The sequence below is a fragment of the Cibotium barometz genome, chromosome 34, assembly GCF_041138505.1.
Source record: "Cibotium barometz isolate CiBa-2024 chromosome 34, ASM4113850v1, whole genome shotgun sequence".
NCBI classification, from domain to species: domain Eukaryota; kingdom Viridiplantae; phylum Streptophyta; class Polypodiopsida; order Cyatheales; family Cibotiaceae; genus Cibotium; species Cibotium barometz.
In genome coordinates, this window is record NC_141079.1 from 19,812,826 (window position 1) to 19,830,628 (window position 17,803).

Below are 17,803 nucleotides of genomic sequence, written 5' to 3' on the forward strand. Positions count from 1 at the left end.
GTATGTATGAAGAGAGAGAGATATATATATCATAAAAAGTGTGAAAGTGGTATAAGAGAATGAGCAATGCACAAGATTGCCCATATTCTTGGGGCTGATTATACATGACCACTAACCAACCCCTTGTTCCCTAGCTAAATGATAGCCGAGTGGATTAGGGGAAGCATCCAGAATTGCAAATATTAGAATAAGAAAAAGTCTAGCTTTCTTAGATAAATCATTGATTGTTCCCACGTTCAAAAACATCTAGGACTTCATCAGCCCCAACCACCACAAGATAGGCTACACCAAGAAGAATCACTTTGGATGTGAGTCCACCCAATGTTGGCAACACCATAACCCATTGGCACAACTAATATAAAAATATGTGATAATGTTTTCTTCATTGTTCCAAATGTTACTGCCTAAAAAGTAATGCCCAATGTTGGCAACACCATAACCCATTGGCACAACTAATATAAAAATATGTGATAATGTTTTCTTCATTGTTCCAAATGTTACTGCCTAAAAAGTAACGCCCATGGGTCGACAACCAGTAACATTGAAGTTTGCACATTCAAAATACCAAAGGGTGACCTTAAACATATCCAATGCAATGATGGCTATGAGATAGTATTGCAAAGCCAATATATCCTTCAAATATCTAATATACTGAGAAATCCATGCCACACCAAGCATAAGATAAGCCATTGACATAAGACCATAAGAAATGGTAGCAGCTACTTTACTCAGTATTTTGCTATCAAAATAACTACAGAGAAGAAAGGCTTGTTAATCCATCTCATTAGACAGATTACTAAAGGACAATGGCATAGAAGACTCACCCAATATAAGATCTATGATTTGCAATGCCATAGCTATTCACTTTAGAGATGGAAGCATGCATACCCTCACTACCACCATAGAGGTATAGGCATTCCCATTCTCTATGAAAACCCCCTTTTTATATTATGTGTAAATTTACAAGGTATGATGTAAGCCATACATACAATATGTCGTACAAGAAGCTAATAAAAACACAAAGTCGACTTACGAATAGCATTAAACATGAGCTTAAGGAGAATCAAACCCCAAGCAAAGACATCACGACTTGCCCACCAAGAAGCCCCCCTCCCCCACCAACCAACAAAGAAGTATTTTGGTGCTTCTTTGTTAATTGAGGGGGGCATCCTAAATAATTAGCAAGAACACTATACAAAGACACATAAAACCAAAAAAAAACTAGCAAGCACACCATATAGAGACACACAAAAAGAAAAGAATTAGCAAGCGTATTATAGGAGGACAAAGCCACTTATGAGAGAGAGAGAGAGAGAGAGAGAGAGAGAGAGAGAGAGAGAACTTTTTGGGTTTAACCTTATAATACAACAAGGACTGAAATCAATTACCATATCAATTACCATGTACCAATTGTGCATCATTTTATATCATGCAGGAAGATAAAATAATAAACATCTCTTAGTAAAGGACAAACATGCATAACTACTAAAGAAAATGAACTATAATATGGTTTACCGTGCACTCTCTCTATAATATGGTTTACCGTGCACTCTCTCTATAAATGTGTGACTAGTTTAAGCACCTTTAGTCCATGATGCTATTACCTCAGAAAGGTCAAACACATAAATTTTATGCTAAAAGTGGAGTTTTAAGCATTCTCAATTTATAGAAAATGTGGGGAAGCTATGGCAAAATTTTATCATTAGAAAATGAAGGTTTATGCACAAATTAATTTTTATACTAAAAGTGAAATTTTGAGTATTTTCATTTTATAGAAAATGCGAGGAAACTATGGCAAAATTTTTATCTTTAGAGTATGAGTTTATGCATAAATTAAATTTTATGCTAAAAGTGGAGTTTTAAGCATTCTCAATTTATAGAAAATGTGGGGAAGCTATGGCAAAATTTATATCATTAGAAAATGAATTTATGGATAATACTTTTTATGCTAAAAGTGGAATTTTAAGCATTATCATTTCATAGCAAATGCGGGGAAGCTATGGTAATTTTTTTATCATTAGGAAATGAATTTACGCATGATAAATTTTATGTTAAAAGTGGAGTTTTGAGCATTATTCATTTGCCAGAAAAATAAAGAAGGTTATGCATAAATTTTTACAGAGAATTATGGAAAGGATTATGAATATAATTCATTTGGATAAAAAATGAATTAGTATGTGTGCATAAATATTTTATGCTAAAAGAGGAATTTTTATGATATTTTATTTTGAGAAAAGTGAGAAGAGAATGTGAAAATATTCATAGGAATGCCTCGAGAAAAAATGGATAAATTTTTATCAGAAAGAGGAATCACGAACATATTTAACTTCTGGAATTGTGAAGTATACGACTAGATTCTTGAAAAATAGAATCGTAGTGGGTACATTCTAAATGGGAAAAGAGATTTCCCTGAAAAAGACTAGAAACACGCTTAGTTGGATGAATGTAAATACTTGTGGGATGACTGACTTAATCCTAGATTTCCTGGGAAAGGAATCTGGAATTCTTGAAAGGATTGAGGATCCAAAAGTGAATGGAAATTTAGACTTAATTAAATTGAGTCGAGAGAAAAAGTTACCTTTAATTGAAAATTACTTGTGACGACTGACTTAATCCTAGATTTCCTGGGAAAGGAATCTGGAATTCTTGAAAGGATCGAGGATTCAAAAATGAATGGAAATTTAGACTTAATTAAATTGAGTCGAGAGAAAAAGTTAGCTTTAATTGAGCAAAGTAATGGCTGAGACTTAGAAAGTTCTGTCAGTATAAAAAGCAGAGTAATTATACTTTTAACCTAGTTGATTGTGGAATAAAAATTCTGATAATTAGATCAAGGAAAGTTGATAATCAAACCTAATTCGCTCAAAGCAAAAAGAGACCATCTTGTTTGTGGGAATTGGATTGAGGTGTAGAATGATGTGGATTGATGTGTATAGTGATGTGTGGAATAATGTGGGTGACGTGTGGAATGATGTGGAGTGATGAGAAGTGATGTGTGGGATGTGTGGATTGATGTGTGGTTGATGTGGATTGATGTGAGGATTGATGTGGTTAATGTGCATTGATGTGAATGAATGTGGGAATGATGTGGGATAATGTGATTGAATGTGGGAATTATGTGGGATGATGTGAATGAATGTGGGAATGATGTGGGATGATGTGAATGAATGTGGGATGATGTGAATGGATGTGAATTGATGTGGGATGATGTGAATGTATGTGAATTGATGTGAAATAATGTAGAAAAATGTGGGATAATGAGAAATGACGTGGAATGATATGAAATGATGAGAAATGATGTGGAATAATGAGAAATAATGAGGAATGATGTGAAAGGATGTGGAATGATAAGGAAAGTTGGGAATTTTGTTTGGAAATTGTATTTGTATGTGAAACCTGTTTTTTAAAGATTGTTTTATGTCGAGAATACTGGGGGAGGCATTTTGACTATCTTGTGGAATGAGGTCGTGGGGACCTAAGTGGAAAATGTTGCAATAGCTGACGGAGAGTCAAAGAAGGATGTCTCGCGTGGCAAGATCGAACGAGGTCTTGAATAGCCTCGGTTCAGTTAAAATGGTGAGCTTCCGGGTACGGTGGATGAGGGACCAAGGAAGCTGCCTATGAGTGAAGCGCTAGGTCACTGGCGAAGGAACCTAGAGGGTGCTGACCATACGGTGCTCGGGCTCTGGGTAGCCCAAGATACCCACGTGTGCGTCGAGGAAGAAAATGAGTTGGAGTTATTTTCTAAACATGGGCATGGATCTGGTTGATTGGCCTTGCTGGTCTTCAACGGATGAGTTCATGGCTCTTTTACATGGATCTTCTTGGTTGATCTAGCTTATCTTCAACGCGGAGAGTCCATATGGTTTTTATGTGATTATACTCCTAGGTACTATGGGCTAGGAACTATTGAGAAGGCCCCTGAGTAAGCAGGTGGTGAGCGTTCTGGTTGCTAATGATGCCATAGGTATGCTGAGGAAGGAATGAATGGAATATGGATTTTATGGAAAAATCTTGATTATATTCATGGGTACTATGGGCTAGGAACTATTGAAAAGGCACCTAAGTGAGCAGGTGGTGAGCGTTCTGGTTGCCAATGATGCCATAGGTACGCCGAGTAAGGAATGATTGGAAATTGGACTCGGAACTGGAATACTGAGAATTATGATGGAAATAATGTGGTTTTATTGTAATGCTGTTTTGAAAATAGTTGAGTCTAAGAAAAGGCAATTTCATATTGGGTGCATAAGTGGTATGTCTATTTAATTTTTGCATGAGAGCTGGCTAGGAGGCTTGGGAACTCTTTTCCCTAGTACTCGGGACAAAACATAACCAAATTTTTATAATGGATCCTATCAATACAGTGGTTGGGCGGTTGGCTAACCCATTGGATTGGAAGGGGTTAGGCTAGATCGATGGATTCCTATAATAAAATTTAATTCTGTTGAAGTTACGATAGTTGAAGTAAGTCACTGGATAATTCTTATTCTATGGAAAAGAATCAACGGCTTTGCCTCTTTTGATGGGGAAAAAAGTGTTGGTCTCTATGAACCAAGTTGGCAAGTTCCTCCCTTGTTTCGGCCACATACCCCACGGATTCGGTCAAAATACAAAGGATAGTTAAGGCTCTTGACTACGTTAGAAGATTTTTCCTGGAGGAATCGCCTATGCTTTCTGGGCAAGGAAGTTTTTTATTTTTGGGTTCAGTTTTGGAAGGACCGAGGGATTAGTCTCTTGTTCGGACATTCCTTGGGCGAGGCCCCGAGTAGTAGGAAGCTCTGCCCTGCGTGCAAGGTTGCTACTTCCGCTGCTAGCACCAGAGTTCAATGCGCAGAGGGGGCAGGGATCTAACAGCTGGTATCAGAGCAATTTGGTTGAAGTTGATAAACCAAGAAGAAAGAAATGTCAAAAATTTATGAGTTACCAGTGAGATTGCAATTGTGTGTTGAAATTCGTACGAGTTGATATTCAAAATGGAAATTCATAAATTGAAAATTGGGTTTTTAGATGGAAGTACCGCAATTGTGTGGAATCCCCGAGTTGCTTGAGGCCTAGATATGATGGCATTCGCCTTATAACACCAAGGCCTGTGAATGACTGTATATACCGTGGGTATACTACAGCTCTTTACTAACAATATATATGAGTGAATCTAAGACCTTGAAGTTATGAGCAAAAATGCTATCCTAGATGATGATTTTGAATGCTGGTTGATATGATTTTAGAATTCTTGTTAAAAATTGATGAATTGATTTGGATTCTGATGATTGAAGGATGATGATTTTCTAAATTCTGTAGTAGATGAGCTGAAAAAGTCATGATGATGATGATGAATGGAGAGAATTCTAGTAATGATGTTAGTAACTTAGAAGACGATCACAAGACTTTCAACAACAGATCACTATGAGATTAGTGGATCGTGCTGACAGATTATTCACAGCTTGACCTTTGGCCCAGTGGACCCAATTGTGAAATGACGAATCAAGAACCTGTATAACTGAAATTTCCATGGAAAAATGTTCAGATGTTAAATGGAAATTATTGATCTGATGGACCATTATTGTGTTAAGGATATGAATGAGCTATTTTCTGATAAAATGAGTTATGTATGTTTCTTCTTATAGAAGGGATCTTTATCCCAGGATTCTGAGAGGGTTGACCAAATTTTAAGGAATCCCAGAATCAGTTGGATCTAAAGTTTAATTCCTCTTTGGATTCGAATTATAAATAAAGTGGTCTTTTCACCTAAGATTCCTTGAGCATCTTGTTAAGTTGGAAAAACGGACTTGACTTAGAAGAGAAAGAGTCCCACCCCAGATAGCTACACAGCAAGAACCCCCACAATAGCTGATGTAGTGGAGGAAGAAAGAGGACGGATAGATTTATGTCACCATTGATGATTAAGTCAAATCTTCAGTTTCCTGTTAAGAATTTGATTTTTGGAAGTTAGCACCGCCCTCGAAGTAAGAAGATGATTTTACCGAGATTATCCTCCAGCTGCTGCGAGATGAGGACATCTCGCGTTTTTTAAGTGGGGTAGGATGTAATATTCCTCTCTCCAGCTTCTGATGATAAAAAGATGTAAGAACCTTCCCTTTAGTCTCTTGTAATTATTTCCCCTTTCAGAAGTGGAAAAAGATCTTGTTTGACCCTATTTTGGTCTAGAGAGAGAAAATATTCTAGAGAAAGGTAATACAGTTTTGAAATATTTTTGGATAAGTATTTTCTTCCAGAAAATAGGAAGTGATCCCCTGAAACAGAATTTTAATCAGAAATTCCTAAGCTGCATTAGATTTGGACGGTGGGTGAACCAAGGAGTCCCCTAGTTCAAAGTTCTAAGCTTTATTAAATTCTTTTGAATTTAAAAATGTGATATCCTTATTCATTAAGGTTGGAAAATAAAAATAAAAGAAAAATGTAAAATTTTAAAATTATCCGCAAGAAAATAATAAAGAAAGGCTCACATGAGGTGAAGGTTCCTTAATTTTAATCAGAAATTCCCAAGCTGCATTAGATTTGGACGGTGGGTGAACCAAGGAGTCCCCTAGTTCAAAGTTCTAAGCTTTATTAAATTCTTTTGAATTTAAAAATGTGATATCCTTATTCATTAAGGTTGGAAAATAAAAATAAAAGAAAAATGTAAAATTTTGAAATTATCCGCAAGAAAATAATAAAGAAAGGCCCACATGAGGTGAAGGTTCCTTAATTATGAATTTCCAGATATTTTAGAAGACTTTTTGCAGGTTTTGTGACACCTCAAGAGAGGGAAAACCCTTCATCAAGGAGGCGCCTATAAATCACATCAAGGAAGTATTTTTTTATTCAAAAATATCATAAAGTGGCTAGATATTTCATCTCTCCTCTCTCCTCTTCTAAACTAGATCAAAAAGTGGGCAAAACTTGTCTAAAACTTGTCCAAAATGGATCAAACTGAAGCTAGAAGCCTCTAGATCCCAGTTGGGCTTGGTTGGTGACCTCCCTCACCTATAAATAGACCCCCATTCCTTCGTATTTTCATCTTAGAGTAATTCTATTCTAGTGCAATTTTTAATTTAGTGTATTTTCCTCTTCTCTCTTCATTGTGAAGCTTTGGTGCTTCACTAAACCTGTTCTTTCTTGAAGATTCCCCTTTTCCCTTAGTGGCCAAGCCTCTTCCTTGAGGGCTACACAACTTTTGCAAGGTAAAGAATCAAGCAAACCAAGGGTAAGCCTAAACAATGAAGTTTATGCTCTCTTTTTTATGTTAATATTCTTCCTAACCTCTGTCATGCTTTGGAAGCATTTTATTTTATGGGTTTCCTCTTAAAACCATGCTTTTCTTGATTTATGATGAACTAATGTTTATGTTTAAGCTTAGGGTTACGCATAAACTAACTTTTATATTAAGTGAAATTTTTATGCTAGAAGTGTAATTTTGAGCATTCTCAATTCATAGAAAATGTGGGGAACCTTAGGCAAAATTTTATCATTAGAAAATGAAGGTTTATGCATAAATTAATTTTATACTAAAAGTAAAATTTTGAGTATTTTCATTTTATAGAAAATGCGAGAAAACTATGGCAAAATATATATGATTAGAATATGAGTTTATGCATAAATTAAATTTTACGCCAAAAGTGGAGTTTTAAGTATTCTCGATTTATGAAAAATGTGGGGAAGCTAGGCAAAATCTATATCATTAGAAAATGAATTTATGCATAGTAATTTTTATGCTAAAAGTGGAATTTTAAGCATTATCATTTCATAGAAAATGCAGGAAAGCTATGGTAAATTTTTTATCATTATAGGAAATGAATTTACGCAGAATAAATTTTATGCCAAAAGTGGAGTTTTGAGCATTATTCATTTGCCAAAAAAATAAAGGTTATGCATAAATTTTTACAGAGAATTATGAAAAGGATTATGAATATAATTCATTTAGATAAAAAATGAATTAGTATGTGTGCATAGATATTTTATGCTAAAAGAGGAATTTTCATGATATTTGATTTTGCTGAGAAGAGAATGTGAAAATATTCATAGGAATGCATCAAGAAAAAATGGATAATTTTGATCAGAAAGAAGAATCACGAACATATTTACCTTCTAGAATTGTGAAGTATATGACTAGATTCTCAAAAAATAGAATCTTGGGTCCATTCTGAACGGGAAAAGGGATTTTTCAAAAAAGACCAGAAACACGCTTAGTTGGATGAATGTAAATACTTGTGAGACTGGCTTATTCCTAGATTCCCTGGGAAATGAATCTAGAGTTCTTAAAAGATTCGAGGATCCAAAATAGCATTGGTCTCTATGAACCAAGTGCAAGTTCGTCCCTTGTTTCGGCCACGTGACCCACGGGTTTGGTCAGAATACAAGCTCTTGACTACGTTAGAAGATTTTTCTTGGAGGAGTCACCTATGCTTTCTGGGCGAGGTAAGTTTTTTCCAGGTTCAGATTTGGAAGGACCGATAATCTCGTCTGGAAATTCTTGGGCGAGGCCCCGAGTGGGAAGTTTTGCCCTGCGGCGGACGAGGTTGCTACTTCCACGCTGCCAACACTCCAGAGTTCGATGCGCAGAGGGGGCAGGGATCTCACACAGAGCAATTTGGTTGAAGTTGATAAACTAAGAAGTAAGAAATGTCAAAAATTTATGAGTTACTAGTGAAAGATTGTAATTGTGTGTTGAAATTCGTACGAGTTGATATTCAAAATGAAAATTCATAAATTGAAAATCGGGTTTTTAGATGGAAGTACCGCAATTGTGTGGAATCCCTAACTTGCTTGAGGCCTAGATATGATGGCATTTGCCTTATAACACCAAGGCCCATGAATACCTGTATATACCGTGGGTATACTACAGCTCTTTACTGACAATATATACGAGTGAATCTTAGACCTTGAAGTTATGAACAAAAATGCTGTCATAGATGATGATTTCGAATGCTGGTTTATATGATTTTAGAATTCTGGTTGAAAATTGATGAATTGATTTGGATTCTGATTGAAGCATGATGATTTTCTGAATTCTGTAGATGAGCTGAATAATTCATGATGATGATGAATGGAGAGAATTCCAGTATTAATGTTATTAACTTGGAAGACCTTTGGCCCAGTAGACCCAATTGTGGAAAGATGAATCGAGAACCTATATAATTGAAATTTTCATGAAAAAATGTTCAGATGTTAAATGAAAATTAGTGGTCTGATGGATCATTATTGTGTTAAGGATATGAATGAACTCTTTTCTGATAATGAGTCATGTATGTTTCTTCTTATAGAAGGGATCTTTATCCCAGGATTCTGAGAGGGTCGACCAAATTTCAAGGAACCCCAGAATCAGTTGGATCTAAAGTTTAATTCCTCTTTGGATTCGAATTATAAATAAAGTGGGCCTTTCACCTGAGATTCCTTGAGCGTCTTGTTAAGTTGGAAAAATGGACTTAATGAATAAGGATATCACATTTTTAAATTCAAAAGAATGTAATAAAGCTTAGAACTTTGAACTAGGGGACTTCTTGGTTCACCCACCGTCCAAATCTAATGCAACTTAGGAATTTCTAATTAAAATTCTGTTTCAAGGGATCACTTCCTATTTTTCTGAAAGAAAATACTTATCCAAAAATATTTTAAAACTGTATTATCTCTCTCGAAGGGAGGGGAGGTTCTTACATCTTTTTATCATTAGAAGCTGGAGAGAGGAATCTTACATCCTACCCCACTTAAAAAACGCGAGATGTCCTCATCTCGTAACTAGAGGATAATCTCGGTAAAATCATCTTCTTACTCCTAGGGCAGTGCTTAATTCCAAAAATCAAATTCCCAACTTGAAACTGAAGATTTTAGACTTGATCATCAATGGTGACATAAATCTATCAGTCCTCTTTCTTCCTCCACTACATCAGCTATTGTGGGGGTTCTTGCTGTGTGGCTATCTAGGGGGTGGGACTCTTTCTCTTATGGATTGATGATCCAATTAGAGACCATTCTAATTATTTTCTTAATGATCCAATTAGAGACCATTAAGGTTGGAAAATAAAAATAAAAGAAAAATGAGAAAAATTAGAATTATCCACAAGAAAATAATAAAGAAAGGCTCACATGAGGTGAAGGTTCCTTAATTATGAATTTTCATATATTTTAGGAGACTTTTTGGAGGTTTTGTGACACCTCAGGAGAGGGAAAACCCTTCATCAAGGAGGCGCCTATAAATCACATCAAGGAGGAATTTTTTTATTCAAAAATATCATAAAGTGGTTAGATATTTCATCTCTCCTGTTCCAAACTAGATCAAAAAGTGGGCAAAACTAGTCTAAAACTTATCCAAAATGCATCAAACTGAAGCTGGAAGCCTTAAGATCCCATTTGGGCTTGGTTGGTGACCTCCCTCACCTATAAATAGACCCCCATTCCTTTGTATTTTCATCTTAGAGTAATTCTATGCTAGTGTAATTTTTAATTTAGTGTATTTTCCTCTTCTCTCTTCATTGTGAAGCTTTGGTGCTTCACTAAACCTCTTCTTTCTTGAAGATTACCCTTTTCCCTTAGTGGCCAAGCCTCTTCCTTGAGGGCTACACAAATTTTGCAAGGTAAAGAATCAAGCAAACCAAGGGTAAGCCTAAACAATGAAGTTTATACTCTCTTTTTGATGTTAATCTTCTTCCTAACCTCCGTCATGCTTGGGAAGCATTTTATTTTATGGGTTTCCTCTTAAAACCATGCTTTTCTTGATTTATGATGAACTAATGTTTATGTTTAAGCTTAGGGTTATGCATAAACTAACTGTTATATTAAAAGTGAAATTTTTTGCATCATCATTTCATAAAAAATGCGAGGAAACTATAGCAAAATTTTTATCATTAAAAAATGAAGGTTTATTCATAAATTCAATTTTATGCTAAATGGCAAATTGCTGCAACTCCCAACACCAACTCCGAAGGTTGAGCACTATGGGATGTAGTTGGAAAAATAAAAGGTCAACAGGGTTAGCAAGCATCACATCACCTCTAAGTATGTCCATTACTAAGGTAGGGTCAGCATCCCTATTCATGTTCAGATGTATTAGTGTTAACTCTCCTAAATTGAGGTCTTTTGTCAGGTTAATCTCATATTGAAGCAGCAAGAGTAATAGTGTAGACAAAAGCACAGTTTGAGGAGGGGCTCGAGGAGTCACTAGCAATGAGCCTATCTCTGAGGCACGCTCGCTAAGTTGTCATAACTTGTTAGTTTGCACACTTCTTTGAGGGCATTCTTTGAGGGCTAGCTGCTGCTCCAATTCCTGGATCCTTCTATCTTTGGCATTGAGAAGCATGGAAATCACAGCCTCTCTTACATCCCGAGTAGCTGTGAGCTCTGTGTACCTTCTGTCTTTCTTCTTTGGCAGTTCTGGGTGGTAGCTTAGGCTTGAGCCTCCTCTAGTTGCTTGAGGCTATCCTGCCCAATGATTGGTTGTGCTAGTGAGCTGTTGTGGTTGACATGTTTTAGAACTTTCTTGTGACTCTCCAACATCTTCTCCATCTCCTTGGTCTGTGCACTAATAGCCTCATTGAGCTCCCTTATCTTTTCTGTGTGTGCTTTGTTGAGCATTTCACATTCGGATTGCAAGCTAGTCACCTTCTGTTGAGAGGTAGCCTTCTCTTCTTTGAGCTCACTTATCTACTTGGTATACTCCACTTCTTTAGCTTGGAACGTGACCTGTGATTCCTTCAGTTTGTGATGTGTGTTGCTCTTCTTTAGCTTTATTGTGTTCCACTTCCTTTTGGAGGTGTTCTTTAACCTGTTTGACTTGAGTGTTGAGTGTCTCATTCTCCTTGTGCGTTTTGACGATTGTCTTGGCTCAGCAACTTATTATGCTCTTCCAATGTTGTGAGCTTTGATCTTGGTCCTCTGTAATCTTTAAACTTCTAACAATTTCTTCCTTGTGTGTGGCTTCTACAACAGCGAGATGGTCTTTCAGGGCTTACACTTGGCTGTGCCGGTGATCGCTTTGATTTGCTTCCATATCTCTGCATGTCTATTGTGCAGTAGATGTTGAGATATCGAGCTCATCTAGTGAGGCGGTGGACACTGATGACCCGCCTGGGAGATAGGCCCCACACTTACACCACTGGCATGGTTGGTGAGATCATGGGTGATATCCTTTCATAGAGGTCATAACTTACGTGTTTCTCTCTCTCTTCTCTCTCTCTCTCAAGGTTTACTTACATGTTACTCTTCTCGAACCTCTTAAGCATGCTTCTCTCTCTCAAGGTTTATCCTTAGAAACCTGTAGGTGCATAATCAACATGAAAGCCTTAAATGGCCTTTACCTACCCAACCAAATGTTTTACAATATATCATCAACCATATGATGAGAGGCTTCTAATACATATATAGCCTTTAGCCAAGACTTTTTGCCATGTGGCATCCTTATTCCTGAGATGTCGCCTTTCTAAAGATAGCACTTGTTCATCCTTCCAATGTTATACAATTTATATCGCCCAAAAATATACTCCCCTAAATTACGTAAATATGTGACATAATATTTTCTATGGGATGGAAGCATTCTAGTATCTACAGGAATGTATGGTAAGCACACATAGTATGTCTTACGTAGAAAAGACTATTCTGCTTGAAGCCTCAATCTGAGCCCTGCCTAAAATGAAGCTTACAAATGAAAAATGAGGAGCTAGTGTAGCTAGTTAAATTGGATTGAGAAAGTGTAGGAATTGAGGAGAGCAGGAATGAGAACTTGCAAGTATGAGCCCCAATGTGAGGGAATAAGTTTCCCATTATACACAAGGAATCATTTCTATGAATTTTAAAGCTTAGTAGAGACAATAGAGTGGACAAGACTTGTCTTTCCACAATAACCCAATTGGTGCCACACCATAACGACTAGTACTTAGCCAACACCAACTTGATTAGCTCATCAACATGCCCATCAACTTGTCCATTGACTTTCTATCCACTTTGCTTGCCAAGTCTCATCTTCCTTGACCACTTAAGTGCCCATTGACTTTCTATCCACTTTGCCCGTCAAGTCTTAACTTCCCTGCCCTCTTGCTCATCCACTAGCTAGTCTTAAATTGTATCTTGAGTTCCACCCATTTCACACATAACTTTCTCTCTCACCTCACTAATCTAAGCAAGCCTATGGATCGACAAGGTCTTTGATTGACATTGTCACATAGAGCATAAACCATATTAGAACATGAGTATTGGTGGGGATAAAGATTATGCCTATGGATCAATAAGATCTTTGATTGACATTGTCACATAGAACATAAACCATATTAGAACATGAGTATTGATGGGGATAAAGATTATGAAAAAACAGCCTATGCATCAATAAGATCTTGATTGACATTGTCACATAGAACATAAACCATATTACAACATGAGTATTGGTGGGGATAAAAGATTATGAAAAACAGCCTATGGATCAATAAGATCTTTGATTGACATTGTCACATGGAACATAAACCATACTACAACATGAACCATGGTGGGGATAAAGATTATGAAAAAACAGTAGGTGGTGAATGTAGGAGTGAACCACTAGGACGAGTAAGTAGCTTTGCAGTGTTATCACTAACTTTATCTAAGCCCACTCTAAGCCGAGACGAATGCATAGGCTCAAATTACCTCTTCATTCTTAGTCCAAGTATCTCTCAGCATAACTATGTAGCTGCTCAGGTGAAGAGTGCGTCAAATTCAAGGAAAAAATGGTAAGAAAAGTCCTAGAATAGGCTTTTAGATTAGCAGCAAAATTTTTAACGTTGTCACATTCAAGGGAAATCATTAGTGAGAAGATACTAAAAACCAGTTGACAAAGCAATAATGAAAGATTTGACTTAGCCCAGCTTTGAATCCACACTACACTTCTTAATGTAATGTCATTTTGGATAAATTATTACCGGTGTCGAACCATAAACTATATACACATTTAGGGTGTCACAATTCATATATCAAATTTGTTTGATAACTGAGCTAATCAAATAATTGGGCTACACACCCATAGTCTTCCACAAGAGGTTGGCTAGAACTACACATCAAGGTAGTACCTACAAGCTATCTTTATAAGCTTTTGGGGTTAAGAGTATAAAAACCTTATTTTCATTTCCTAGTATAGGTAGGTTATAAGCTTGTAAAGCAATTAATAATCTCTCTAGTGGATAGGGAATCACTTAAGTAATTATTCTCTCCAATAGAGAGGCCACAAATAGCTTTACAAGCTTATGGGAGAGAGATAATAAACAAAGAGGGAGATGCGAGCAAACAAATTAAGAAAGCATGGAACGAGATAATTAATTATACTAGATTTGGCATCAATGTCATTGCAGAGACCACTTTTTTGTGAGATTTGGCATCAATGTCATTGCAGAGACCACTTTTTGTGAGATGGTGTGTTGCAAACTTGTAAAGTTCTTTTCGTGCCTTTTAGAGGGGTCTCGTGGGCTCAAATAGATTACAAAAAGGCCAAATACTTTTAAAAACCAAGCAAGGACAACACAAAGGGCCGCCCTTTTACCTTGCCCTTTGCAAAAGGGGATGGATTTGCTTTAGTAGCTTAATACGATCAAGAAAAAGGCTACTTTTGTAAGATCGTGTCTTTTGGGTTATGTAATGACTTTTGTACATGGCCCACTCACAGCCAACCTACAAATGAGATAATAAAGAAGATGAGCTTATTTACAAAATGAAAGAACAAGAATCTAATCTAATATAGATAGCAACACACAATGAGTCAATATCACAGGTAAGCTAAGCTATATATAGCACACTATGGGCATTGAAGCCACGCACACAAAGGTCCTACCTAACATGCACTGCTACTGTAAGGTACCAAACCATTAAAAAAGAAGGTGACTAAATGCCGGTTGTCCCAATCATGACTTCTTCACAATCTCAATCCATTTTGAGAATTTCTGTTATAAAACTGTGAAGTAGGCGGCAAGTAAGTCACTGCGACAACACCATGTGTATTATTCTACCATTTTTTTTTATGTGTCGATTGTGTTGGTACCTAAATTCAAAACATGCAAAAAGGAACCTGTATATTATCCGCTTTCTTACTGTACATGAAAAAAACATGCAAAAGGAACATGAATGTTTCTCATAATGCTAGAGCATAATATGCACAAGACAAGTGAACCCTAAATTAATACTAGGTAGACATTATAATCAGTTACTTACTGGAAGGAATGTAGAAATTTACATGGTAAAGAAATTTGAATTACAGCATGGTAGCAGCCCTTGGAAAGTGTTAAGCATGCGAGAACTACTTGGCCATCACTTGTACTTCTCTCTATGAGCTAACTACACACCAATCCATGTAGACATTTCAAGCCTTGGGGAAGTTGTGAAGTAGCTATACTTCTAAATTTGTTTGTCTTCATAGTCTACTAGTAACCCTTCATGGTTGAACATGGTAGCATGTATAGGGGCATTGGAGGTTTGGGCCATGATGCAAAGTTTGCACTTTTACACATCTAACTTTTTCAAAACACAAGTAATTACAACATATCATGTATGCAAAAAGTGAGTCCAACCTCTTGGGCATGGCATCAAAATTTTTTCCAAATTTGCACACACATAATTCCTAGGTTGATGAGAGGACTCCTCTCAAGGCCCTGCATGCCCTTTTACAAACACAACACACCTACAGAGAACATTACAAGATAGCATCACTAGGGTATCCAAGAGAGTTAGAGAACCCATAACCTCGAGCCTATAAAAAGAGACTCGAAATTTCATAATTAAGACATGCAAAAAAAACAAAAAAAAGACTCGAAATTTCATAATTAAGACATGAAAAAAAAAAGTGTGTACAATGCAAAATGACGCACAAGCATATAGTCTTTCTCTTGTGCACACTCTATTGGGAAGGATAGGTGCATGAACCGTAACCTGCATCCAAAACAAAAACCAGAGTAGGGTTAGATTAGAAATTCCTTCTTACGCCTGCGTAAGGGCGGCGGACGCTTACTAGGATTGGTGGCCGTGACCAAGCCCGCGTTGTTGAAGAAGCAGTTCCAGTAGTTGCGGCCGTGATGCTGGTAGTAGCTGTTCATGGCGTAGGAGGCGTGGGCGGCCAGCGTGTTCGGGCTGAAACACGCCTCCCCGCCTTGGATGGCCGAGCAGTCAGCGCCACCTTCCCCGCACGCGAAGTTGATGGTCTCCTGCAGCAGCGCCTCGCTCGCACCGGGGCCCGCCACACACCAAACCCCCGCAGGACCCTGCCCTGCTGCTTCAGGCGGAGCACCCGCTGGACCGGCATCCGTCGGCGGCGCCCTCATAACACCGGCGTCGTACACCGCCGCCGCGTTGGGCTGAAAGAGACCGAAGTTGCGCTCCGAGGTGGGTCCGGGCTTCTCATTTTCGTTGAAAAGGGCAAAGATGAAGGTGGGGATGGGGGTTTTGGGCAGGAGGGGCGTTCCCATGCCGGAGGCTAATCGCTTAACCAAGTTGCCGTTGTACACTTGGGCGTTCTGCATCCCCGCCCCAGTCTCGTTGGCATCGCCACTGGATGGCCAGCCGGTTTCCGACACCAGAACCGGCACCTTCCCGTCGAAGCCAACCGCTTTCATGGCGAAATACACTGCATCGACTTGGGCGTCGAACAGGCTGCCGTAGGTTAAGCCGGTTTTAGGGTCCTTGACTCCTTCCTTGGACCTGAACAAGGCATAATCTAAAGAGACGCCCTTGGGGTCAGCTGCATATGCAAAATATGGGTAAGCGTTCACCATGAAAGGGGAACCGGTTTGGGACAGAAACTGTAAGAGGGGTTTCACATAGGGTAGAATAGGTTCTTTGAAAGCGGCAGAAGAGGGTGGGGAAGAAGTGTTGAGAACAGCCATGGAGCTTGGTGTGGAGACCGTTATCTTCTCGTCAACCCCTAGACCTTGAAGGGCTAGATAGAGATTGTTCATGGCAGGGACAAGCATAGACATGAGCTTCTTGTCCTGGCTTGTGAGGATCTCATTGCCCACAGCTATGGTGGCGATGGAGGTGGCAGGGTAGAAGGGTTGGATGTGCTGCTTGACCCAGATGTGAGCAGCCCGGGAGCTTCTAGCCAGGGGTGGGATGAGCTCATTTTCTACTCCCAGAACAAGGCTTATGCCTGTATTGGCAAATGCAGAGAGCACCTCTGCGTCTGCATTGTAGAGCTTTACACTGTCAATGAGGGTGGTTTTCAGAAGCTCCACCACTTGTTTTGGAGGGGGCAAGTTGTTGCCTTTCATTCCATAGTTCACACCGATGCCATTGGCCAGCTTAGTGGCACCTGCATGGAAGTCTCAGTGCCGTTAATACAGTACATTTTATTTTAAGCTGTAAACTAAGATCGAATGCATAATGGATATGGGATGAGATTAAGATTTATATTACATGAACATGCCACCACCCACAGTAGCAGAAGACGCGTCCATGCACTCCATGCTGGAGCCATACCTCCCATGAACAAACTATGCGACTTTCTTGTAGCCTCTGTAACTAGAGAGCTGAGCTGAAGAGTACTTGGTTAGTGTTCGTAGCAACAAAGGAGCTCGCGCCTCGAAGCGACAGGCAGAGCGCAAACGGAGTCACGAGGTGCACCAGAGAGCAGCAGTCTCTGTCCTTTTTGTGGGGGGGAAGATGGGCGGGACGGTGGGACGCCAGAAAGTGTGAAAGCGGCCGCTATATTCCCACACAGCTCATCATTCACGTTCTGCCTCGGGCAGCAGCAACGGTCGAGTTTTGCATGAAATCCTGAAAAAGGCCGTGCTGCCTCAGTCAGCTTTCGACTCCCTGGCTGTATGTCATTATGCGGCGCATTATCCTAGAAAACACTGCGTGTACTCAT

General features: G+C 38.5%; 1 protein-coding gene across 1 annotated transcript; it reads right to left on the reverse strand.

Annotated features, from left to right (window-relative positions):
* Positions 1-15,737: 15,737 nt before the first annotated feature.
* LOC147618765 (glucan endo-1,3-beta-glucosidase 7-like) lies at positions 15,738-17,554 on the reverse strand. The gene is made up of 3 exons (XM_086773805.1): positions 17,350-17,554; positions 15,950-17,245; positions 15,738-15,870 (listed from the first exon to the last, which is right to left on the reverse strand). Exons 1-3 carry the CDS (start codon positions 17,417-17,419, stop codon positions 15,839-15,841), a joined length of 1,398 nt encoding a protein of 465 aa, XP_086629931.1. The 5' UTR covers positions 17,420-17,554; the 3' UTR covers positions 15,738-15,838.
* Between the last annotated feature and the right edge of the window lie 249 nt (positions 17,555-17,803).